Source organism: Mustelus asterias, chromosome 26 (genome assembly GCF_964213995.1).
Source record: "Mustelus asterias chromosome 26, sMusAst1.hap1.1, whole genome shotgun sequence".
NCBI lineage: Eukaryota > Metazoa > Chordata > Chondrichthyes > Carcharhiniformes > Triakidae > Mustelus > Mustelus asterias.
In genome coordinates, this window is record NC_135826.1 from 6,332,940 (window position 1) to 6,360,524 (window position 27,585).

General features: G+C 48.0%; 1 protein-coding gene across 4 annotated transcripts in view; it reads right to left on the reverse strand.

Moving 5' to 3' along the window:
* Nucleotides 1-27,585, reverse strand: part of matk (megakaryocyte-associated tyrosine kinase) — a 95,441-nt gene that overhangs the window by 31,928 nt on the left and 35,928 nt on the right. For all 4 annotated transcript variants that reach the window (XM_078198118.1, XM_078198117.1, XM_078198120.1 and 1 more), the window contains exons 2-5: nucleotides 24,173-24,236; nucleotides 16,791-16,904; nucleotides 14,280-14,395; nucleotides 11,161-11,380 (exon numbers count right to left, since the gene is read on the reverse strand). In XM_078198118.1, coding sequence (XP_078054244.1) covers nucleotides 11,161-11,380; nucleotides 14,280-14,395; nucleotides 16,791-16,904; nucleotides 24,173-24,181 — 459 coding nt within the window. In that variant the 5' untranslated portion in view covers nucleotides 24,182-24,236. The remainder of the gene's footprint in view (nucleotides 1-11,160; nucleotides 11,381-14,279; nucleotides 14,396-16,790; nucleotides 16,905-24,172; nucleotides 24,237-27,585) is intronic.

Sequence of the window (27,585 nt, forward strand, 5' to 3'; positions counted from 1 at the left end):
TGAAAATGTTGGGCCTTGGACACTACCCAGCGGAATTCCTGCAGTGATGTCCTCGAGCTAAGATGACTGACCTCCAACAACCACAAACATCTTCCTTTCTATTAAGTATGATTCCAAACAGCAGACAGTCTTCCCCTGATTCCCATTGACTTTAGTTTTGCTAGGGCTCCTTGATGCCACACTAGGTCAAATGCAGCCTTGACGTCACGGGCAATCACTCGCACCTCTGGAGTTCAGCTCTTTTGTCCATGTTTAAACCAGGGCTGTAATGCGGTCAAGAGAAGGTTATTGCTCAGGAAGCGCTGCCTGTTGGTACTGTTGATGACCCCTTTGATCACTTTACTGATGATCGAGACGAATGGGGCGGAAGTTCAGGACATAGCTGGGCAATTTTCCACATTGCTGGGTAGAAGTTAGTGTTGTAGCTGTATTGTAACAGCTTGGCTTGGCTAGGGCCACGGCAGGTTCTGGAGCACAAGTCTTCAGAAGTATTGTCAGAATAGTGTCAGGACCCATAGCTTTTGCATTGTCTGTTGCCTCTCGGAGTGAATCGAATGTGATACTGGGGACTTCAGGGGAAGGTTGAGATGGATCTTTCACTCTGCACTTCTGGCTGAAGATGGTTGCAAATGCTTCAGTCTTGTCTTTTGCGCTGATGTGCAGTATCTAGTGTCTTCAGCCATTTCTTGATATCATGGTTGTTGGATCATGAACAAGATTGGAAACCCTCAATGTGTTTCCTTCCTTTTCTCCAACCCGGCAACAGTGGGGCGAAGTGCACCTATATCCCCATCTGATTCAGATCAACTTATTCAATATAAAGCAGTGATTTAACCTGGGCCCTTCCTGTTATCATGGGGCTCCTTAGCATTGATCCATGAGAAATTACCCACCCCCTGACATTGGTCCACCCTCAGGGCGATGAAATCTTACTTCAAACCCATAGACTTGATGTCGAAAGAGACATTTTAGAAAGCTTTACATGAAATATCTTATCCTAAATGTAATTGTATTTTCTATTTCATAAATACTGGGGGCGATTCTCCCAAAAAAATTCTAAGTGATGAATTGGCAGGAAAAATGGTGTAATTCACGATTGTTTTTTATTAGTGCAACTTCAGACAAGAATCTCCCACACTCTGTGCAATGCAGAGGTCAAAATCATGAATATCATTAAAAGCTCGGGGGGGGGCGGGGCCTACTCACGCCAACGAAGCTGAAATCGGCACGATGAGCGGGAACACGCACATGCGCATTTCTCTAGGAGGTCGCGGAAAAGATCTCCTAGCATCCAGATCACTGCCCTCCAACCCCCACAGACACTGCTGGCCTCATCGCTGCCACCCCCACCTCTCGCACCCCCCCATACAGTCATTGCTGGCCCCCTCTCCCTCCCCAACACAGATATGGTTGCCCCCCCCATCCCATGCCCCCACAGATCCGGATAACGCGGATACCCAATCCCTCCATCCCTTGAACATACTCCTCACTGCTGCCCTGCAGAGAACTTGCATTGTGCTTCCATGCACACCCCCAGCTTGCGAGCATTCCCTCTACTGAATGGGAGCCCTGAGTATTGCACCCTCATGGATTGCACCTCCAGGACTGACAGAGGCAGGTGACGCCGGAGCTTCTGGAGCTCAGTTCAGTTGCCCTGGCATCCCATAGTGTCCCCCCAGGGCCTCTGGGCACCACGGGGGAGGAGGAAGGGCTCGAGTCCATGCTGGGGTCTTCCACCCAGAACATCCCGGAACCTTCCGATTCCCCCCTTCCTCACACCAGAGCATCTCAGGGCCAACGAGATTAACAGAGTGGCACCGAAACAGTACCATCCGCAAGTCAACCGGGCCCCCTCAATTGCCCCACGAACATGTGTCCCCAACCCTTACTGCTACATGGGCCAGGGTGGCAGCGTGCATTCGGAGTTCAGGTGGGAGTCAGACTTGAATTGCACACCAGAGGCAGGATCCCAGGGCGCACAACAGTGAGTCGTCATCATCCTCCAGCCTTCAAACAAGACTCGCAACCATTGCCAGCCCAGGCACAATAATAGGGTTGGATGTTTCTGGGCGATAGGGTGCTGGGATGAGAGAGGCTGGGGAAGGGTGATGAGGTGGTTTGAGGGCCCAGGTTGGTTTGGAGGGGGAATAGCGGCTGCACTTGCTCCTGGGGTGCGGTGGATGTGTGGTGGTTGTACCCTCCTCACTGCACAGCACCAGCTAGGTGAAGTGGGCTTCAATCAAGGCGTCCCTCGCTGACCTTCCCTGTCGGACACCTGCCATCGCCGCCTGTCCTCTTTCCTCTGGCTCTTCATATGGTGGGATGTCCACCTCGCCCCCTCGCTCCTCCTCCGCCTCCTCCTCCTGCTCCAGCTGGTCTCCCCGATGCTGGGTGATGTTGTGCAGAGCGCAGCAAATGATGATGATGCGTGAAACACGCATAGGGTCATACTGGAGGGCCCCCCCCAGAGCGGTCCAAGCAGTGAAACTGCATCTTCAGCAGGCCGATGCTCGCTCAACAATGGACCGGGTGGCTGCATGGACTTTGTTGTAGCGGATCTCTGCCTCAGTCTGGGGCCTCTGCACAGATGTCATCAGCCATGACCTTAGCGGGTAACACTTGTCACTCAGTAGCCATCCCGGGAGCCTGGGCTAGTCTTCAAAGAGCCCAGGGATGTCTGACTGCCAGATCACAAAGCTGTCATGGACACTCCCTGCATGACGTGCATCGGCCTGCATGATTCACATGAGATGCTCTCACACAATTTGCACATTCAGGGAGTGGAACCCTTTTCTGTTGACAAATGGTTGCGGTGCTCCATGTGGGGCAAAGCGATGTGTGGCCCATCCACTGCTCCCAGTACATTTGGCATCCCTGCAATGGCTGTGAAACCTACAGCCCGGCCTCCTGCTGCGCACGGTCCACGTCAAAGTTTATGTACTGTCCTGCCCGGGCGTACAGGGCATCTGTGACCTGCCGCACACATCTGTACAGGAGGCCTGGGAGATCCCAACTAGGTCGCCACTGGGTGCCTGAAATGGCCTAGATGCAAAACGGTTCAGGACAGCCGTCACCCTAACAGGTGGCCGCCCCTCCCCTGAGGTGCCAGGTGTGCGAGCACCTCACATAGATGTCGCACCGTGCTCTTGGGAGAGCTGCAGCTGGCGATGGCACATCTCCTCAGAGAGGGCCTCGAATTAATTCTGGGGCCTGTACCTCCTTGCCCTCTGCACCCTCCGCCTTCTGTGGAGCCTGCTCACCCACCTCCTGGCCCTCAGCGGCAGCCCCTGCCCCCCTTTCTGAGGGACTGGTATTGGCTGCTCCTACGGTGGTCTCTCCGCCCCCTCCACCTCCTGAGCTGCCTCCTCCTCCTCTTCAGCCGCCACCATAATGGCCAGCTCCAAATCTACCAGACCAAGATCCATCTGCACAGTGGGGTTTGGAAAGAGCAAAGAATGACAGATTGTCATTGGCTGCATAGAACCAGCACCACCTCAATCCCTCACTTGGGCCAGTACCCCCATTTGTGGGAGCTGGCAACACCACACAATCCATGGTGCCATGTGTGACCCGATTAGGGTTGTGTGAAGTTCCCATCATGATAAATGCTGGCACAGAATATGCAGGGCGTGCAGCCCTGGGCTATGCGCACCCTTGAGCCTTTGCCATTTGTGCAACTGCAGCATCTGTTACGGGCATGTGTTGCTGGACCGTGTCACAGGGCAGGGACAGACTACAAATCATCACCAGATGGGCGCCCAGTGACAGCAGATTCCATGCAGTCTATGTCTGAACCAGGGCCCTACCCTCACAGAACTACAGCAGTGTCTTCAAGGGGAAGGCTGAGCAGGACTCCTTCAGGGACCCTCCCCCGCAGAGCTCTGAGAAAATAGAAGCCCTCCTCTCCCGACCCCAGATATCACTGGTCCACGGGCCAGCAGCTGAAGACAGCCAGGAGGCGGCCCTCCAAGCATCTTCAGGGCCTGCCCACAACATCCCCCGCACTCCGCTCACTGCAGATCCACAGCACTTACCTCCTCACGCCAGTTCAACGCTGCCATGCCACGTTGAGACCTTTAGAAACCCACACTGATTGGCGCCAAAGAGGTGGGAGAGGCTAACGTGGGCGGAGGTTGCCATGCCGATCCCAATAATGGCACGCTAAAGTATGCTAAGTGATGCAAATCAGTGGTAGGCCGGTTTCAGCGCAGTCCCAACGGCGCCATTTTCCTTCCGGTTGGGAGGTGCGCGCCAGCTGTGAACGCTCACAGGGATCCCACGAAATGGCCGACATGTGCTCTCCCAACCCAACCCGCCAAAACACGTGTGCGTCGCGATGAGAGAATTGGGCCCATTGTATTCTAATAACCACATTATTAACCACCCCAAGCTGCCTGGGGTGTGAAATACTGAATGTGTCTCTGTGACATGTCTGTAAGGATAGTTTTTTTTTTGCTCAACCATTAATTCTTTGCTTCAGTGGTTAACTATACATCTGCTCACGGTGCTGAGATCTCCATTTAGGAGGTTTAACAGTTATCACTTCACAGCTCCACATAGGGTTCAATCAGTCCTCCGAGCTGTGAGCGCTGTCTACAGGTTGAAGTGTTTCCATTGGATCTTTATGTATGCTGTAAAGCCATATTTTCTATGCATTTCTTTTTGACACCAACCAGATAAACCAAATTAAACAAATTCAGGGACAAAGCAAGAAGGGCAGCCCTCAAAAAGAAGGGAACCGCCCAAACTGAGAAACAAAGCAGAAAGGAAACTGAAAACATGAAAGCAAAATGTGATTAAGTGGTTGATAATACACCCCCAGTCCCTGCGGTGCCCAACAAGCACGGAAGGCCTCGACAGTACCCTCGGACACCGCGTGCTCCCCCTCCAAGGACACCCGGCCGCGAATATAGCCATGTTAGAGGGGCAGACAGTCGGGTTGGATGACCCCCACGGTCGCCCGCTGCCTGGACCTGTCTATGGCAAGTCTGGCCAGGCCCAGGAGCAGGTTCACGAGGAGGTCCTCCGCCTTCCCCCTCCGCATCAGGTGGCTGTAAATCAGGAGTGTGGGACTGAAGTGCAAACGGAACGTCAGTAAAAGGTTCTTGAGATTAACTAAAAAGGGAGTGTAGCCTATTGTCGCCTTCACTTCCCATTGAGTTGTCCATCCAAATATGCTGCCACGTGGCTGAAATCGGACACCTTGATTTGATTTGATCTATGCCTCAGTGAATCTTCTCATCAATGTTATCTTCACTCACTCCCCAAAGAGCTGTTGAGAGTAGATCAACTGAAAATTTCAAACTATAATTGCTAAAGTTTTGTTTGATAAGGATATAATGGTTTAAGATCCCAAAGCCATTAGCTGGAGTTAGTGTATGCAAACATAGAAACTAGAAGCAGGAGAAGGCCATTTGGCCCTTCGAGTTTGCTCTGGCATTCAGTTTGATCATGGCTGATCATCAAATTCAATATCCTGATTACCCCTTATCCCCCCATATCCTTTGATCCCTTTAGCCCCAAGAGCTGTTTCTAATTTCTTCTTGAAATCACACAACATTTTGGCCTCAACTATTTTCTGGATAGTGAATTCCACACATTCACCACCCTCTGGGTGAATAAATCTTTCCTCACCTCAGTTCTAAAAGGTTTACCCCTTATCCTCAAACAATGACCCCCACCATCAGGAACATTCTTTCTGAATCTACCCTGTCTAACCCTGTTAGAATTTTCTAAGTTTCTATGAGATCCCTTCTCACTCTTCTAAACTCCAATGAATACAATCCTAACCGACTTAGTTTCTTCTCATATGACAGACCTGCCATCCCAGGAATCAGCCTGGTAAACCTTCTATAGCAAGGACAACCTTCCTCAGATAAGGGCGCCAAAACTGCACACAATACTCCAGATGTGACCTCACCAACGCCCCATACAATTGCAGCAAAACATCTCTATCCCTATACTCTAATCCTCTCGCTATGAAGACCAAATACCATTTGCCTTCTTTTCTGCCTTCTGTACCTGCGCGCTTACTTATACGACTGATGCACGAGGACTCCAAGGTCTCGTTGAGTATCCGCCTCTCTCAATTCACACCCATTCAAGTAATAATCTGTCTTCCTATTATTGCTACCAAAGCGGATAACCTCACCACTCTCTGGGTGAAGAAATTTCTCCTCACCTCCATTCTAAAAGGTTTACCCCTTATCCTCAAACTGGACTCCCCCCACCATTGGGAACATTCTTTCTGAATCTACCCTGTCTAATCCCGTTAGAATGTTATAAGTTTCTATGAGATCCCCTCTCACTCTTCAAAACTCCAATAAATACAATCCTAACCAACCTAGTCTCTCCTCATATGACAGACAGTGTACAGTATACAGATACAGCCAAGACATGGCTGGATGCTGGAATAGGCTAGAGGGGCAAGATGGTCCATTTCTGTTCTTCTGATCTTATATGCAAACCCAATTTTTGCATCATGTCGTCACTCAATAACAGTTCCGGAAACCCCATGATAAGTGTAGTAGATATTCTTGGGTAGCCAGGGGTGCCACATCTGCAGGATACTCTTGAGGCCTACACTAATCTGAGATCCACAGACCATTTTCCATTTGTTTCCTTTTCTCTTATCTTTCATTTCTGCCTTGCACTTAAACCAAACCTGGCATAACATACATCTTGATTTATTTTCAGTTTGACACCTGGACATAAAAGTGGAATTGAAATTAGACAGTTTCTATAATGGGCGGCTGACCACAACATCAGCTCATGACCAGCTGCTGAATTGAGAATTTATCACATTGTCTTCTCTCCTCTTTGCAATCACATGAATCGCTGTGCACCAACCAACTTGACCCTTTAGTTCTAGAACCAGCAGTAATGAATATCCCACTTTCTACAAATGAACTAACTGTGTCCGGTAAAATGTACAAAACAGCATGTCTGCCCAACCAGGTTGTTCTTACCAGAGGGACGTAAGAGCCAAAAGCTACAATACAGTGACTTTACTAAGCGCGGATTGTGTTCAGTGATAGACCCCTTGCGCACAGTGCTCGGGCTCACACCTGAAGAATGGCCTTGAAATTCTACCCCAGCTGGAGACTTCAGAAAGTAGGAAGGAAAATTGCCCAGAGCATAAAATACCCAATAACCAACTTCCAGTCTAAATTTAAACCATGACAATGTCAGCACTCACTTAAGTTCAGTTCATTTATTATTAGTCACAAGTAGGTTTACATTAACATTGCAATGAAGTTGCTGTGAAAATCCCCTAGTCGCCACACTCCGGCACCTGTTCGGGTACACTGAGGGGGAATTTAGCACGGCCAATGCTCCAAACCAGCATGTCTTTCGGACTGTGGGAGGAAACTGGAGCACCCGGAGGAAACCCACGCAAACACTGAGAGACCGTGCAAACTCCACACAGACAGTGACCCAAGCCGGGAATCAAACCCGGGTCCCTGGAGCTGTGAGGCAGCAGTGCTAACCACTGTGCTACCGTGTTGCCCAACGGTTTGATAGAGAGGCTGTAAACTTAGCAAGCACAGCAGAAATTAATATATTTTCAGCATTTTTCCCATGCGAAAATGTGTTTGTTCTACCACATCAGCTTTAGAAAGCATATAAAATTAGAAAACAAGTTAACTTCCTTTTTTCACATCCCAGTGCGCCTCCCGCACCAACATCAATTCACAATAGAGCTCAGGGCTATTTTTGAACTTCCTCTGTGTTACTTTGTTTAACGATAATGTAGAAAGACTTCCCATTTCTTTACACCTTGAGACCAGTAAAGTTTCCATTACACTCAAGGTGCCAAAAGCAGGTTTACCAAATTTGGAGATGGGGAATTGGTGCGATTAATTAATCCCGCAACATTATTTGTCTTAAAGTTTGAGTTGTAGCAAAAATTGTAAATATGCAGTTTACCCTTCTTATGGTTTATAAACTGAGATTCTGGACCCTATAATTTGTGCATTTACACATTGACCACAATGGTTTGATACAGAGGCTATAAACGTTATTTACCGCCAGGGACCACTGGGTTCAATTCTGGCCTTTGGTCACTGTCTGTGCAGAATCTGCACGTTCCCCCTCTGTCTGCGTGGGTTTCCTCCCGCAGTCCAAAGATGTGTGGGTTAGGTGGATTGGCCATGCTAAATTGACCATTAGTGTCTGGGGGATTAGCAGAGTAAATGCATGGGGTAATGGGGATAGGGCCTGGGTGGAATTATTGGCGGTGCAGACTCGATGGGCCAAGTGGCCTCCTTCTGCACTGTAGGGATTCTAAGATACCTTGTCTTTCCTCCACTTGCTGTACATCTGGTTCTGTATCTCAACCAAATGGGGTTTAATTTTGATTTTGGACAACAATATATTGGATGTTTCCATGGCTGGCCCACTTGGCACTTCTGACTGAAGATGGTTCTAAATGTTTTTGGCCTTGTTTCTTGCACTGATGTGCTGAGCTCCCCTATCGTTGGGGAAGGGCATATTTGTGGAACCCCCATCTTCTCATTTGTTGCATAATTGTCCACCGCCAATCACGACTAGATGTGGCAGGACTGTAGAGGTTTGATCTGATTTGTTGGTTGTGTGAATGAAATATAGACACTACCTTTGATCCATTACAAAATTTGCAATTGTTCATTGATTTTGATCATCAAATTTTATTCTTTCACAGGATGTGTCAAATCCATCATTTGTTGCCCACCCCAACTTGCCCTTGAACTGAATATGTCAGAGGGTAATTAAGAGTCAAGCACAGGAGTCCTATGTAAGTCAGAGTTGGTAAAAGTGGCAGGTTTCCTTCCCTAAAAAGAATTACTGAATTAGGTGGGTCTTTACAACAATCGATGATAGTTTCATGGTTACCATTACTGAGACTAGTTTTAAACTCTAGATTTGTTAATTAAATTACATTCCACCCACTGCTCTGGTGGGATTTGAACCCATGTGGGATTATTAATCCAGTGACACTATACCATCATTGCCACCATCTGCACTATCAGAGGGAAAATCAGAGTGCTGGTCCATGCTATTCTGTGATAATGAATTTACTTGAAGGTTCAATTCTGGTCGCCACACTACCATAGAAGGGTATGGAGGCTTTGAAGAAGGTACAGAAAAGATTTACCAGGGTGTTGCCTGGTCTGGTCTGGAGGGCATTAGCTATGAAGAGAGGTTGGAGAAACTTGATTTGTTCTCACTAGAATGACAGAGGTTGAGGGGCGACCTGATAGAAGTCTACAAGATTATGAGGGGCAGAGTGGATAGTCAGAAGCTTTTTTCCCCAGCATGGAAGAGTCAATTACCAGGGGGCATAGGTTTAAGGTGTGAGGGGCAAGGTTTAAAGGAGATGTACGAGGCAAGTTTTTTTACACAGAGTAGTGGGTGCCTGGAACTCGCTGCCGGGGGAGGTATTGGAAACAGATGCGATAATGGCTTTTAAGGGGCGTCTTGACAAATGCATGAATAGGATGTGAATAGAAGGATATGGTCCCTGGAAAAGTAGGGGGTTTTAGTTCAGTCGGGCAGCATGGTCGATGCAGGCTTGGAGGGCTGAAGGGCCTGTCCCTGTGCTGTAATTTTCTTTGTTCTTTGTTCTCTCTTTCCATCATGGCAACTTTAACAAAGGTTTAATGGAAAATTCCAAATTCACACCTTACATCTTTGATCCAAAGGTTTCACTACTTAAAGTCTGCCAAAAGTAATTTTGCCAATGTCTTTTGAAAGAATATTGTCAGGAGTTCCCCTAGGATTCGGTTGGTTAGGAAGCCTGGCACTGAGGCCTATAGATCAGGGAAGTCCTACTTTACTCTCTCCTGTTGAGTTAGCTGATCACAGGGATGGAGTGGGAGCTGCTACATCCGGCATCATCATCTCGAGATTAGACAGGAGACATAAGGTGAAGGTTGGATCAGCATTGGCTGTAATGCCTTCCCTTGTTGATCTGCCCACCAAAATGCACTGTTTAGGTTTATAAGACCATAAGAAATAGGAACAGGAGTAGGCCACTCAGCCCCTCAAGCCTGCTCCGCCATTCAATTAGGACCATGGCTGATCTGACATTCCTCATGTCCACTTTCCTGCCCTTACCCTGTAACCCTTGATTCCCTTCCTGATTAAGAATCTATCTATCTCAGCCTTAAATATACACAAGGACACTGCCCCCACAGTTCTCTGTGGCAAGGAGTTCTAAAGACTCACAACACTCAGAGAATAAATTCCTCCTCATCTCAGCCTTGAATTGGCACCCCTTTATTCTGAGACTATGCCCTCTGGTCCTAGACTCTCCCATGAAGGGAAACAGCCTCTTAGCATTTATCCTGTTAAAGCCCCTTAAGAATCCTATATGTTTCAATGAAATCACTTCTCATTCTTCTTAAATTCCAATGAATAGAATCCCAACTTGTTTAACCCTTGCTCATAGGACAATCCCTCTATACCTGGGATCATTCAAATGAACCTTCTCTGAACTGCCTGCAATTAGATATCTTTTCTTAAATAAGGGGACCAAAGCACGGTGGCACAATGGTTAGCACTGCTGCCTCACAGCACCAGGGATCCAGGTTCGATTCCCGGCTTGGGTCTTTGTCTGTGTGGAGTTTGCATGTTCTCCACGTGTCTGCGTGGGTTGCCTCTGGGTGCTCCGGTTTCCTCCCACAGTCCAGAAGACATGCTGGTCAGGTACATTGGCCGAAATAAATTCTCCCTCGGTGTACCAGAACAGGTGCCGGAGTGTGGCGACTAGGGGATTTTCACAATAACTTCATTGCAATGTTAATGTAAGCCTACTTGTGACACTAATAAATAAAACTGCTCCCTGTACTCCAGATGTGGCCTCACCAGTACCTTGTACAGTTGCAGCAAGATTTCCCTACTCTTCTACTCCAATGCCATTGAATTAAGGGCCAACATTCCATTAGCCTTCCTGATTACCTGCTGTACCTGTGTGCTAGCTTTCTGTGCTTTGTGCACAAGTACCCCAAGTGCCTTTGTGTTGCAACTTTCTGCAGTTGGACTTATGCATAAAGAAGATCTACTTGGACAAGGTTGCAGGTGGTCATGCAATTCTTCCCACCACAAGTCCATTTGATTTCAGATCACCTGCTTTCCATAACTTTTCACTGTGCGATGAACAGAAACCGAATAGCTCACCTCAATGAGCTCGATAAGGTTGTAAAAGTAGTTTTCTTCATCGATGGTTAGCTTATTGTCTTTGTAAATGACGCGATAGTGACTGATTTCCTCTTGCGAGCTGACGCACAATACATAATCACCAGGATGCCGAATGGATTCACGCACCAGGAAAAGACCATCTTCCGTGGGCTGGAGCACCCTTACTGCATCTTCACCACTGATCTTCCCGTGGAACCACCTCGCAAATCAAGTGAAGACCAAAGTTAGTGAAATATTCAAGATATTTCCAAGGTCCCCTCTCCCCTCGGGCAATGGTTTCAATTCCCCCTACACCCCACAACCTCAGTAAAGCTAACAACTTTTCAAAACTTTCCCAATTCTTCTCACCTTCACCCCTAGGTGTTTATCTTTTTTGCCTAATTTGTGCCCTCTTCTCCTGAAGGCTTTGACTGAGGGATGTTCCACAGGGCCAGCCATGTGTGAGATATTGCACTTTGGAAGGACAAACCAAAGAAGAACGTACAGGGTAAATGGTAGGACTCTGAAGAGTGCAGTTGAACAGAGGAATCTGGGAATACAGGTACAGAATTCCCTAAAAGTGACGTCACAGGTGGATAGGGTTGTAAAGAGTGCCTTTGGTACACTGGCCTTTATAAATCGGAGAATCGAGTATAAAAGTTGGAGTGTTATGGTAAGGTTATATAAGACATTGGTGAGGCCGAATTTAGAGTATTGTGTACAGTTTTGGTCACCTAGTTACAGGAAGGATGTAAACAAGGTTGAAAGAGTGCAGAGAAGGATGTTGCCGGGACTTGAGAAGATGAGTTACAGAGAGAGATTGAATAGGTTGGGACTTTATTCCCTGGAGCGTAGAAGAATGAGGGGAGATTTGATAGAGGTGTACAAGATTTTGATGGGTATAGATAGCGAATGCAAGCAGGCTTTTTCCACTGAGGCGAGGGGGAAAAAAACCAGAGGGCATGGGTTAAGGGTGAAAGGAGAAAAGTTTAAAGGGAATATTAGGGGGGGCTTCTTCACGCAGAGAGTAGTGGGAGTGTGGAATGAGCTACCGGATAAAGTGGTAAATGCGGGGTCACTTTTAACATTTAAGAAAAACTTGGACGGGTTCATGGATGAGAGGGGTGTGGAGGGATATGGTCCAAGTGCAGGACAGTGGGACTAGGCAAAAAATGGTTCGGCACAGGCAAGAAGGCCTGTTTCTGAGCTGTAATTTTCTATGGTTCTATACTTGAATGCCCCACTCAAATGACTATTCTTCATGTATAAACCCAAACCCTGAGTGCTGACAAGCCTTGGCAGATGCACAACATGGAGGTAGATCTTGATTTTGTGTGATAATGTGAAATGGGAGATAGCAAACCAGCAACTTGTTTTAATCTCTTCTAACTTTTATATTCATAGGTTTATTTCCACTATTTTCACACAAAGAAAAGATCTACCTCATACACTCTTCTGCAGGAATCACTGGAAAACAATGAGTAGGAATCGTTGATGCATTTCCTCTGTAACCATGGATCATTGAGGTCAATTATAGTACCCTATTGAGCCCGACTTTAACATAGAATCCCGACAGTGCAGAAGGAGGCCATTCGGCCCATCAAGTCTGCACCAACCACAACCCTACTCAGCCCCTATCCCCGTAGTCCCACGTATTTACCCTGCTATCCCCCTGACACTAAGGGGCAGTTTAGCATGGCCAATCAACCTAACCTGTGCAAATTGGATTGTGGGAGGAAACCGGAGCACCCGAAGGAAACCCATGCAGACACCAGGAGAATGTGCAAACTCCGCACAGAGAGTGACCCAAGCCGGAAATTGAACCTGGATCCCTGGCGCTGTGAGGCAGCAGTGTTAACCACTGTGCCACCGTGCCCCCCCACCCCATCCCCGGTGCCTGATGCAAATGGGTGGGTTTTGAATTAAAACTTGCTCATTGACTCAACTGAAATCAGTGAACTCAAACCTGGGCCAGGCCTGTGATATTCCTGGGCTCAGTACTGCATCAGAGGCACTGCTGATTGGGAATTCTTACCCCTCAGTTTCAAGTTAACCTTACATGGTCAATGTCCTCGATGTGGCATGGAGTGGATAGGCAGTAAGAAATATATACCATTCTGTGCTGGCATGATGAGTATTGTTAGATGGCTACGCCCCAGTAATTTTTAATGTTTATTTATTAGTGTCACAAGTAGGATTACATTAACACTGCAATGAAGTTATTGTGAAAATCCCCGAGTCACCACATTCTGGCACCTGTTTGGGTACACTGAGGGGGAATTTAGCATGGCCAATGCACCTAACCAGCATGTCTTTCGGACTGGGAGGAAACCAGAGCACCCGGAGGAAACCCACACAGACACGGGGAGAACGTGTAAACTCCACACAGACAGTGACCCAAGCTGGGAATCGAACCCGGGTCCCTGGCACGGTGAGGCAGCAGTGCTAAATCGATGCAAACTTTTAGGTTTTACAAGTTGTCTGCTGAAGCATTCCAACAAGGCAAGAAGGTACATTCGATATTGGGAAACAGAGGAGATGATTTCCATTTCCTATGTGTGTCAGTGAGGTTTGGGGGGGGATGCAGGAAGGGGGTAGGGTTGTCTGAAGTCTGTTCGATGCAGTTAGAGGGAAGTCTGATCAATGTTTGAAGTCAGGCTTCATCTACATTGAATCGGCCATCTGTTAATGCTAATCATGGGTGTCAGCCTTAGCTCAGGTGAGACAGTCTTAGCCATGATTCAGAAAATCATGGCTTTGATTCCACTCCAAGACTTGAGCACATAACCCAAGCTAACACTTGAGTGTTGATGGAGTACTACACTGGTGGAGGCGGCACCTTTAAACTGAGGCCCTGGTGGACACCCCATAGGAGATTAGCAGAGGGGTCCTCTTGACCAACATTCGTCTCCCCAACAAGAACAGAAGATGCTGGAAAATCACAGCAGGTCAGAGCTGCTCTGACGAAGGGTCATCCAGACTTGAAACATTGGCTCTATTCTCTCCCCACTAATGCTGTCAGACCTGCTGAGGTTTTCCAGCATTTTCTGTTTTTGTTTCAGATTCCGGCATCCGCAGTATTTTGCATTTATCTCTCCGAAACTGGGGAAGATACTTACGGCATCAGACTGAGATTAGGGTCAACACGAATGGCCTCACGCTCACGGAGGTTACTTCTGGATATCAGACCTTCCTCCTCGGTCTTGTTACTTTTTGCTCTGTACCAACCCTTGTTCTGTGTGCAAAAGAAGAGATTGAGCTTGATAACCAATGGACCTTGATCCTTCCCCACCTCCTGACGCCTCACATCTCTCCCCATCCACTCCTACCCATTGCTTTTGTTTCTCTATCTGGTTATCAGGTATGAATAAAGTGGAGCGGATGCTTCCTCTTGTAGGGCATTCTAGGATGAGAGGTCATAGTCCAAGGATAAGGGGTAGCAAATTTAAAACAAAGTTGAGGAGAAACTACTTCTCCCAGAAGTGCGGTGGATGCTGGTACAGTGAGTAAATTTGAGGAGGAGTTAGGCAGATTTTTAATTGGTAATGGGTTGAAGGGTTATGGGGAGAAGAAGTATATCAGCCATGATCGAATGGCGGAGCAGACTCGATGGGCCAAATGGCCTAATTCTGCTCCTATATCTTATGAACTTAACGCTACCTTGGTCAACTCTCAACTTTTCCCTTTTTCCTGCAAATTTCCCAATTGTTCCTCCCACACAGTCTTCCTCCACCCTGCTCCCCATCACCATCATCCTTGCAATTTGGAAATTAACTTATCCCACCAAGCAGGGCACGTGTGAATAGAAGATGAGAGGGTAAGAATGGGGAGAGTTAGAATCATAGAATCCCTACAGTGCAAAAGGAGGCCATTTGGCCCATCAAGTATGCACCGACAACAATCCCACCCAACCCCTATCCCCGTAACCCCACATATTTACCCTGCTAATCCCTCTAACCTGCGCACCCGGGACACTAAGGGGTATTTAGCATGGCCAATGCACCTAACCTGCACATCTTTGGACTGTGGGAGGAAACGAGAGCACCCGGAGGAAACCCTGCGTGGGGAGAACGTGCAAACTCCACATAGTGACCCAAGAGCTGGGCTGAGAGGTGGCAAATGGAGTTCAATGCGAAAAAGTGTGAGGTGATTCACTTTGGAAGGAGTAACAGGATTACAGAGTACTGGGCTAATGGTAAGATACTTGGTAGTGTGGATGAACAGAGGGATCTCGGTGTCCATGTGCATAGATCCCTGAAAGTTGGCACCCAGGTTGATAGGGTTGTTAAGAAGGTGTACGGAGTGTTAGCTTTTATTGGTAGAGGGATTGAGTTTCGGAGCCAGGAGGTCATGCTGCAGCTGTACAAAACTCTGGTGCGGCCGCATTTGGAGTATTGCGTACAGTTCTGGTCGCCGCATTATAGGAAGGATGTGGAAGCATTGGAAAGGGTGCAGAGGAGATTTACCAGGATGTTGCCTGGTATGGTGGGAAGGTCTTATGAGGAAAGGCTGAGGGACTTGAGGTTGTTTTCGTTAGAGAGAAAAAGGTTAAGAGGTGACTCAATAGAGGCATACAAGATGATCAGAGGATTAGACAGGGTGGATAGTGAGAGCCTTTTTCCTCGAATGTTGATAGCTAGCATGAGGGGACATAGCTTTAAATTGAGGGGTGATAGATATAGGACAGATGTCAGAGATAGGTTCTTCACTCAGAGAGTAGTAAGGGCGTGGAATGCCCTGCCTGCAGCAGTAGTAGACTTGTCAACATTAAGGGCATTTAAATGGTCATTGGATAAACATATGGATGATATTGGAATAGTGTAGGTTAGATGGGCTTTAGATTGGTTTCACTGGTCAGCGCAACATCGAGGGCCGAAGGGCCTGTACTGTGCTGTAATGTTCTATGTTCTAAGCCAGAAATCGAACCCAGGTCCCTGGAGCTGTGAGGCAGCAGTGCTAACACTATGTCACTGTGCCGCCCAGTTGATGGGAATTTCATAGAATCGTATAATCTCTATAGTGCAGGAGGCCGCCATTTGGCCCATTGAGTCTGCGCCGACAAAAATCCCACCCAGACCCTATCCCCGTAACCGCACCTATTTACCCAGCTAATCCCCCTGACACTAAGGGACAGTTTAACATGGTCAATCAACTTAACCTGCATATCTTTGGAGTGTGGGAGGAAACCGGAGCACCCGAAGGCAACCCACCCAGACACGGGAGAACGTGCAAACGCCATGCAGACAGTGACCCGAGACCAGATTTGAACCCGGATTCCTGGCGCTGTGAGGCAGCAGTGCTAACCATTGTGCTGCCCAATGAGAGAGTTGGCATGTGGGTAATTGATGAGTTGACTAAGATGCTGTTTGGAATCTGTGCCGTATGAAGGAGGGGGATGGGGAAAGACAGAGAATTTATAAGCCGGGAAACTACATGAGCCATGTTCCTCAGTCGTTAGATTTTTCTAGAACAGTGTTCTTGAAAAGAGCAAAGCTTGAGTGTGATACATCCACTCGCATGATGTCCCAGATGACAAGGTGGCATGTCACATTCTTCACATGCCAAATGATGAAATAACTACCCTCCCGAACGGGGAACAAGACGCGAGCGGATAATACAAACATACTCACGTTAACAACCTCAATAATGGTCAGGATATCTCCTTTGTGAAATGATAGTTCATCTTTCTTTGATGTTTTGTGGTCACACTTAGCTATACATTGTGTTCCAGGATTCCAACCTTTCTGCAGAAATAAAATAAAGAAGTAATTTTGAACAACAGAATTACTAAATATAATTGAAGGAGAAGTGAATAAGAGTAGCTCGTTCAGACTGCGATGTGTGGGAAGGAAATGGTCTCTTGCCAACTTGTTTGTCAGAGGCCAGCATTTTCCATTGAAAGGTTCACCGCCATGTCCAGAGCAATCAATGTTCAATGAATTTAAGGTCAGTACTTGGCTGATCATAAAATCCTTACATTGCAGAAGAAAGCCATTCGGCCCATCGAGTCTGCACCAACCACAATCCCACCCAGGCCCCATCCCCGAAACCCCATGCATTTACCCTAGCTAGTCCTCCTGACAGTGAGGGGCAAGTTAGCACAGACAATCCACCTAATCGCACATCTTTGGACTGTGGGAGGAAACCGGAGCACCCAGAAGAAACCCATACAGACACAGTGGAGTGTTCTGCTGATCCCAGCAGAACCCCTCACCCCACCTCCCCACAACTGGACCTTGGTTACAAAAGGAAGAAAATAAATCAGCCTGGGACCCCGCTAATGATTGCTCTCCAGTGACCCCTTAAACAAAGTGAAAATGTGTGGACACCTTCTATGATGCAAGCTGCTTCTGAATAGCCTGTCAACACTTAAGACTAATACATAAATAGTAGCTGAACTGCTGGAGGCACTTCTGACATCATGTGCTAAAGGAGTCAACAGGAATGGGGTTGGGCAGTGAGGCATGGGAGTGGTCTAAACATCCAGTGGTCCTATCAGAACTGTACTTGGGGAAATAAATATTGATGTCTTGAGGAGTGTATATATTACAGAGAAGGAGGTGCTGGAAGTCTTAAAGTACATCAAGGTAGATAAATCCCCAGGACCTGATGAAGTGTATCACAGGACACTGTGGGAGGCTAGGGAGGAAATTGCGGGTCCCCTAGCAGAGATATAGAACAAAGAACAATGAACAGTACAGCACAGGAACAGGCCCTTCGGCCCTCCAAGCCCACGCCGCTCCCTGGTTCAAACTAGACCATTCTTTTGTATCCCTCCATTCCCACTCCATTCATATGGCTATCTAGAGAAGTCTTAAACGTTCCCAGTGTGTCCGCCTCCAACACCTTGCCCAGCAGCGCATTCCAGGCCCCCACCACCCTCTGTGTAAAATACGTCCTTCTGATATCCGTGTTAAACTTTCCCCCTCTCACCTTGAACCTATGACCCCTCGTGAACGTCACCACCGATCTGGGAAAAAGCTTCCCACCGTTCACCCTATCTATGCCTTTCATAATTTTATACACCTCTATTAGGTCACCCCTCATCCTCCGTCTTTCCAGTGAGAACAACCCCAGTTTACCCAATCTCTCCTCGTAATTAAGCCCTTCCATACCAGGCAACATCCTGGTAAACCTCCTCTGCACTCTCTCTCTAAAGCCTCCACGTCCTTCTGGTAGTGTGGCAACCAGAACTGGGCGCAGTACTCCAAATGCGGCCGAACCAACGTTCTATACAACTGCAACATCAGACCCCAACTTTTATACTCTATGCCCCATCCTATAAAGGCAAGCATGCCATATGCCTTATTCACTGCCTTCTCCACCTGTGACGTCACCTTCAAGGATCTGTGGACTTGCACACCCAAGTCCCTCTGCGTATCTACACCCGTTATGGTTCTGCCATTTATCGTATAGCTCCTCCCTGCGTTAGCTCTACCAAAATGCATCACTTCGCATTTATCTGGATTGAACTCCATCTGCCATTTCTTTGCCCAAATTTCCAGCCTATCATATCCTTCTGTAGCCTCTGACAATGTTCCTCACTATCTGCAAGTCCAGCCATTTTCGTGTCGTCCGCAAACTTACTGATCACCCCAGTTACACCTTCTTCCAGATCATTTATATAAATCACAAACAGCAGAGGTCCCAATACAGAGCCCTGCGGAACACCACTAGTCACAGGCATCCAGCCGGAAAAAGACCCTTCCACTACCATTCTCTGTCTTCTGTGACCAAGCCAGTTCTCCACCCATCTAGCCACCTCCCCCTTTATCCCATGAGATCCAACCTTTTGCACCTACCTACCATGAGGGACTTTGTCAAACGCTTTACTAAAGTCCATATAGACGACATCCACGGCCCTTCCCTCGTCAACCATTCTAGTCACTTCTTCAAAAACCTCCACCAGGTTAGTGAGGCATGACCTCCCTCCCACAAAACCATGCTGACTATTGTTAATGAGTTTATTCCTTTCTAAATGAACATACATCCTATCTCTAAGAATCTTCTCCAACAACTTCCCTACCACGGACGTCAAGCTCACCGGCCTATAATTACCCGGGTTATCCTTCCTACCCTTCTTAAATAACGGGATCACATAAGCTATCCTCCAATCCTCTGGGACCTCACCTGTGTCCAGTGATAAGACAAAGATTTGCGTCAGAGGCCCAGCGATTTCATCTCTCGTCTCCCTGAGTAGCCTTGAATAGATTCCATCAGGCCCTGGGGATTTGTCAGTCTTTATATTCCCTCAAAAACCTAACACTTCCTCCCTTGTAATGGAGGTTTTCTCTAACGGGTCAACACTCCCCTCCGAGACACTCCCAGTCAACACATCCCTCTCCTTTGTGAATTCCGACGCAAAGTATTCATTTAGGATCTCTCCTACTTCTTTGGGCTCCAAGCATAATTCCCCACTTTTGTCCCTGAGAGGTCCGATTTTTTCCCCAACAACCCTTTTGTTCCTAACGTATGAATAAAATGCCTTGGGATTCTCCTTAATCCTGTCTGCCAAGGACATTTCGTGACCCCTTTTTGCCCTTCTAATTCCTCGTTTGAGTTCTTTCCTACTTTCTTTGTATTCCTCCAGAGCTCCCTACGTTTTTAGCTGCCTGGACCTAACGTATGCCACTCTTTTCTTTTTGACCAATCCCTCAATTTCCCTAGTTATCCACGGTTCTCGAATCCTTCCCTTCCCATCCTTCTTTTTTACAGGCACATGCCTATCCTGCAGACCTAACAACTGTTCCTTAAAAGATGATATTTGAATCATCGATAGTCACAGGTGAGGTGCCTAAAGATTAGAGGGTGGCAAATGCCTTTGTTTAAGAAGGGCTGCAAGAAAAAGCCTGGGAACTACAGTCCAGTGAGCCTAATGTCTGTAGTGGGTAAATTGTTAGAAGGTTTTCTGAGAGACAGGATCTACAGGCATTTAGAGAGGCAAGGACTGATTAGGGACAGTCAGCGTGGCTTTGTGAGTGGAAAATCATGTCTCACAAATTTCACTGAGGTTTTTGAAGGGGTAACCAAGAAGGTAGATGAGGGCAGTGCAGTTGATGTTGTCTACATGGACTTTAGCAAGGCCTTTGACAAAGTACCACATGGTAAGTTTTTGCATCAGGTTCGATATCACGGGATCCAGGGTGACGTAGCCAATTGGATACGAAATTGGTTTGATGACTGAAGACAGAGGGTGGTTGTAGAGGGTTGTTTTTCAAACTGGAGGCCTGTGGCCAGCGGTGTGCCTCAGGGATCGGTGCTGGGTCCACTGTTATTTGTCATTTATATTAATAATTTGGATGAGAATTTAGGAGGCATGGTTACTAGGTTTGCAGATGACACCAAGGTTGGTGGCATAGTGGACAGTGAAGAAGGTTATCTAGGATTGCAACAGGATCTTGATCCATTGGGCCAGTGGGGTGATGATTAGCAGATGGAGTTTAATTTAGATAAGTGCGAGGTGATGCATTTTGGTAGATCGAACCAGGGCAGGACTTATTATAGAAAGGATATTATTAAACTAGAAAGAGTCCAGAAAAGATTTACTAGGATGCTACTGGGACTTGATGGTTTGAGATATAAGGTGAGGCTGGATAGACTAGGACGTTTTTCCCCTGGAGCATAGGAGGCTTAGGGGTGATCTTATAGAGGTCTACAAAATAATGAGGGACATAGATAAAGTAGATAATCTACCTTTTCCCAAAGGTAGGGTAGTCTAAAGCTAGAGGGCATAGGTTTAAGGTGAGAGGGGAGAGATACAAAAGGGTCCAGAGGGGCAATTTTTTCACACAGAGGGTGGCAAGTGTCTGGAACGAGCTGCCAGAGGTAGTAGTAGAGGCGAGTACAATTTTGTCTTTTAAAAAGCATTTAGACAGTTATATGGGTAAGTTGGCTACAGAGGGATATGGGCCAAACGTGGGCAATTGGTACAAGCTTAATGGTAAACACTGGGTGGCATGGAAAAGTTGGGCCGAAAGGCCTGTTTCCATGCTGTAAACCTCTAGGACTCTCCGACTCTTAATTCAATTCACAAATCTCGATATAAGAAGCTGCTGTCAATAAATGTGACCATGAAGCTTTCGGATTTTGGTACAAAATGCAATTGATTTACTAACATTCTGCAGGAAGGGAATCTTGTCATTCTCACCCTGTCTGACTTGGATATGACCTTAATCCCACACAAATCTGTTGAGTCTTAACCGTCCTGTTAAGTGGCTGAGTTAGCCACATGTTCGTATCAAATGACTCCATGCAGTGGTTCAACAGGCACCACCAGCTCCTTCTTAGAGTGACACACGAGCAATAAACTATGTCCTTTCCAACGGTGCTAAAGTCAAATATGCAAACTGTCTTGGAAACCAAAACACTGTTAAACCTCACTGGGAGATGTGGGGGGAGTGGAAATGGGGAAGTGGGGAATAGGGCAGGGGCTAGGGGCACAATTCCAGTCAGTTCCCTCTCTGTCCTCATCCAGTTTTCAGAGCTGCAGGAGGTATTGGAGACCAGTGTTCGCTGTATTTTTCCCCCTCTCACTAGCCCTGGGTCACTGAGGGTGATTTGTAATCGGCCAAACTCCACCACTGCCAATGTCGACAGGGGAATAAACCAGGAACCGTGCTGATCTGTGTTAGCTGAGGCCCTGAGCAGGGAGGATATTTACCGAAATAAAACCACAGAATACTGGAAATACTCAGCAAGTTTGCAGAGAGAGTAACAGAGTTAATCAGTTAGTGACTCTACCACAGAACTGGGAGTGCTTCGAAATGTAATTTTTTAAAGCCAGACAGGGAACTTTGGAGGGTGGGGGCGTGTACGGCATGGGGAGGGGCCGTGATGGAAGGGACAGGGAGGGCATAGGGCATGGGGGTGTTGATGGAGGGGATGGGGGGAGCGGGGGGTTGGAGGGGACAGGGGGGTGGAGGGGACAGGGGGGTGGAGAGGACAGGGGGGTGGAGGGGACAGGGGGGTGGAGGGGATGGGGAGTATGATAGAGGGGACGGGGGTGTAGGGCATGGGGGGGTGTAGGGCATGGGGGGGTGCCGTGATGGAGGGGACAGGGGGTGTAGGGTATTGGAGGGGGGGGTGGGTGTGATGGAGGGGGGGGGTGATGGAGGGGCCGGGGGGGGGGGTGATGGAGGGGGGGGTGATGGAGGGGGGTGGGGGGTGATGGAGGGGGGGGGTGATGGAGGGGCCGGGGGGTGTAGAGCATGGGAGTGGCCATGATGGAGGGGACAGGATGTGGGGGGGTATAGGGCATAGGAGGGTGATGGAGGGGACGGGGGGGGGCCATGATGGAGGGGACAGAGGGGTGTAGGGCATGGGGGGTTGATGGAGGGTACAGGGGTGTAGGGCATGGGGGAGTCGATGGAGGGTACGGGGGTGTAGGGCATGGGGGAGTCGATGGAGGGGATGGGGGCGTAGGGCATGGGGGGGTCAATGGATGGGATGGGGTGGTGTAGGGTATGGGGGTGTGTGGTGGTGGGGACAAATTGGAAATACTGTGGCGGGAGGCACAGAAATTACATGACAAATACTGGAAAGCAAAAAGCAAATAGGGCAAGCGAGGAAACAAAAGATGGCTTTCGGGGGAATATAAATGGGAGAGCAGAATCGAGACCAACAGCTGCTATCCAAAAATAAAGAAGGGGCTGGGGTTACAAGCTGAAATTACTGAAATTGGGTAGCACAGTGGCTAGCACTGATCCTTCACAGCGCCAGGGACCTGGGTTCAATTCCGGCATCGGGTCACTGTCTGTGTGGAGTTTGCAGATTCTCCCCGTGTCTGCATGGGTTTCCTCCGGGTGCTCCGGATTCCTCCCACACTCCAAAGATGTGCGGGTTAGGTGGATTGGCCGTGCTAAATTGCCCATTAGTGTCAGGAGGATTAACAGGATAAATACGTGGGGTTAGGGGGATATGGCCTGGGTGGAATTGTTGTCGGTGCAGACTCAATGGGCCAAATGGTCTCCTTCTGCACCTTACGATTCTAAGCGTTGAGTTTGGGAGGCTGTACAGTGCCTAATGGAAATATGAGGTGTTGTTCTTTCAGAGTGTCTGAACTTTATTGGAACAATGCAGCAGACCAAGGATAGAGAGGTCAGCGTGAGAATAAGGTGGAGAATTGAAATGAAATGACAGGTGACCAGAGGGTTCCAAGTCACTCTTGCGGACTGAACAAAGGTAGTTTGCAAAGCGGACACTCAATCTATGTTTGGCTCCCCCACTGTGCAGGAAACTGCAGTGTGAGCAGCATTACAGTAATCTATGTGGAAGGAAGTATAAATTAATCACTCTTTAAATATACCGAATTACCAAGAGATCCTGTTCTTAAGTCCAAAGTATCTCCATAGTACAAGAGAGATAGAGGGACAATGTGCTGAGAAAACGAAACAAGGTCAGTCTCTGATTACTGTGCAAAGTAAAGTTTATTTATTTATTCGTGTCACAAATCAGCTTACATCAACACTGCAATTAAGTTACTGTGAAAATCCCCCAGTCGCCACACTCCGGCGCCTGTTCGGGCACACTGAGGGAGAATTTAACATGGCCTAACCAAGCCATACACCTAATCAGCATGTCTTTCAGACTGTGGGAGGAAACCGGAGCATCTGGAGGAAACCCACGTAGACACTGGGAGAACGTGCAGACTGCGCACAGACAGTGACCCAAGCCAGGAATTGAATTCAGGTCCCTGGCGCTGTGAGGCAGCAGTGCTAACCACTGTGCCACCCAGTAGATGGGAATGAATTTAAGGGCTAGCACCTTACATCGATAACCAGTTTATGTAAATGACTGCATTCCCATGATAATTCATTTAAGAGAAGTCAATGGGACATTGCAGGAATGTGTGAGGGGAGGCCACTTTATTCAGAACTCAAATCCTGTTCTTCCCCCAGACTTCACATGCACATACTTCAGAAAACATTGCAAATGATCCTCCTCTCTTCCTGCTCACAGGTTTGCTGCGTCCCTCAACACTGAAGATGCTGCAAAATCCTTAACCGCAACTCACCAATGCCATCTCAGGTCGCCAGTCTCCTCATGGGCCCGCTCGAAGTGCTGAAGAATGATTTTTCCTGATGGAACAAAGAAGATTGCAATGAGGGAACAGAGGATCATCAGTCTTAATAACAGTCAGGATATCTCCTCCTTAGAGGATTTGCATTACTTGCCATTATGAAGTGGATCAAGTACCAGCCACGCAATGTGACGCTGTGCAACCACATATAGAAAACAGCAGACCAGAAGTGGGGTACGAGGCTGTTCACTTGACAATGTAAGCCATGGGAGCCAAGGTCGAATGGCTTACAGGTGTCACCTAAGTGGATCTGGTGGCGCAGGTGGTAAATGCACTGCTTTGTGTGATACTTCGTCAGTCAGTCAGGCAAGGAGTCTTCAGTCCGAACCCTGTGTTGGCTGATTTCACCCAAGACTGCATTAGGGTCTCCAAATGTTTGCCCTAAACTGGCTGGAATCTTGCCAGTTTCAGTTAATATCATTCATTCTGAAGATTTCTGTGCCATGTATTTGAGCCATGTTTGTAGCGGGGAGATAGGTTTCCGCCCTCATAAACATTTTTTCATCTGCGCTTAGTGGATAAAAAGATGCACTGATCTGCCACCTTATCAAAACCACTGTCAAGAACACAAGAACGAGAACACAAGAAATAGGAGCAGGAGAAGACCACATGAACCACCGAGCCCGTTCTGCCACTCAACACACCCCAGGACGATCTTGGGCTTCAACTCCATGTGCCCACCTGCTCCCATATCCCATAATTCCCTGAGAGACCTAAAATCTGTCTATCTCAGAGTTAAATGTATTCACCAATGAAGCACCCATAACCCTTTGGGGTAGAGAATTCTAAAGATTCACAACCCTTTGAGTGAAATTATTTCTTCTCATCTCAGTCCTAAATAATTGGCCCTTTATCCCGAGATTGTGCCGCCTGTTATTTTTTTTAAAAATTGATTTGTGGGATGTGGGCATTGCTGGCTAGGTCAGTATTTACTGACCATCTCTAATTTCCTTGAGAAGGTGGTGGTGAGCCGCCTTCCTGAACCGCTGCAGGCCCTGTGGTCTAGATACGCCCACAGTGCTGTTAGGATTCCCCAGTCAGTGTCCACCACATTAAACCCCTTCAGAGTTTTGTAGATTTCAATGAGACTATCTCTCATTCATCCAAACCCCAAAGCATATAAATCCAATTTACTCAGTCCCTGATCCCAGGGATTAATCTAGTGAACCTTTGCTGTACTGCCTCCAACGCAAGTATATCCTTTCTTAAGTGTGGATACTAAGGGCCCGATTTTACCAAAACATCGCGCCTGTTTTCGGGCACGAAATCGCGGTAAAGTTGGGCGTCGGGCCTAAACCACGATCTGCACCCAATTCCGAGCAGATCGCGGCTTTACCGACACCCGATTCGGGCGCGGGTCCGGCCCGGGCCCGAATCAGGCGGCCTGACGACTTAAATGCATTAGCATGCATTTAAATCGACTTAATGAACCGCGCGCCCAACCCTACCGCCAAATCCCACTTTACCGTCTTCTGGCCCGTTCCGGATCCGCGCTTTTAGCGACCTGCAGAATAAAAGTCCGAAGCGGATTTCTATTCTGCAGGGGAACCTCCGAAGCCCTCTCTGCCCTTGCGAAGTCACCATCCTCCTCGACCATCTTTCGCGGACCCCCCCCCCCCTCCCCCCCTGCTAACCACCCCGGCAGACCCCTCCCCCCCCCCGGATCAGACCCCCTGGGAGGCAGGCCCCCCTCGGCAGAGCACACCCCCAATCTACCTTGATCACTGGTCTCCCTCCACCATCCTTCCGTTAGCAAGATAAGCTGTATGTTCCTCAGCTAGATCCACTTTGGTCAACACAAAGATGGTCCTTCTGCTTTGTGGGTCCATCTGGCTCACCAAGTCAGTTACAATACTGCGTTCAGCATCTACTGAACCATCTTGGATACAAAGGATAATGAATGGTACTGGTCGATCTTCCTGGTGCTATCAGTACTGTATCAGGAATGGCTGCCAACACCAAGGATATAATTTTTAGCATAAGCAAGGCTTACATGCAGAACCCCAATGCCATTATCCTTTGTATCCAAGATGGTTCTGTAGATGCTGAACGCAGTATTGTAACGGACTTGGTAAGCCAGATGGACCCGTCACACCCCCTCTCCTCTCCCCCCCCGCCCCCCCCCCCCCACTCTGGCTCCCGCCCCCTCTCCACCTCCCACCCTCCCCCCACCCTGGCTCCCGCCCCCTCTCCTCCTCCCACCCTCCCCCCACCAGCCCGGTGGCGCAGTTCAGAGCTCCGATCATTCCGGCAGCGCTAAGCCCCGCCCACAGCGCGAATCAGACCGGAGCTGGCAAAACGCGTACGGGCGCGCTGGAAAGAGGATTCCGGGCGCGGACCTATTTGACGCCCAGATTCGGCACTTAGACTCAAAATGGTAAAATCAGGCCCTAAAACTGCACACAGCATTCCAGATGTGATCCCATCAAAACCCTGTACAACTCGAGCAAGACTTCTTTATTCATTTATTCCAATCCCCCAACAGTAAATATCTGCATGCTGCGCCTGCCCACTAACTTCCTCTGTCCCTTGTTCAAGCATATCAAGTCTCTGTGAAACTGAACATTTACAAAGTTTCACAATTTAAAAAAAAATCTACTTTGTATTCTGTCAGGGTGTGTAGTATCATAGAATCCCTACAATGCAGAAGGAAGCCATTCAGCCCATCGGATCTGCACTGACACTCTGACAGAGTATCCCACCCTCTCCACCACCCCATCCCTGTAACCCCCACACATTTCCCATGGCTAATCCATCTAACCTACACATCTTGGGACTCTAAGGGGCAATTTACCATGGCCAATCCACCTAATCTGCACATCTTTGGAGTGTGGGGGGAAACCGGAACACCCGGAGGAAACCCACGCAGACACGGAGAGAACATGCAAACACCACACAGACAGTGACCCAAGCCGGAATTGAACTCAGGTCCCTGGAGCTGTGAGGCAGCAGTGCTAACCACTGTGTCACCATATAATGTGGCAGTACTTTGAAGCAGAGTGGACAGTTGTATATGGGCAAAATCAGCAACCATTTTGTGCTCATCAAATTCCCATAAATATTATTGGGGCAAATGACCATGTTGGTTATAGAAGGAATATTGACTGGGCCACCGGGAGAACTCCCCGCTCTTTCTTGAATCGTGCCATGTGATCTTTTACACCTACATGGCCAACTTGAACTTTGGGCTTTGGTTTACTGCCTTAGTTATTGCCTTAACTGAAGAATAGTGTCCACATTGGAGTACCCAACCAGATGATGTACTCAAGTTAAATAAAGTAAAGTTAAAAAGTTTATTTATTAGTCACAAGTAGGCTTACATGCACGCTGCAATGAAGTTACTGTGA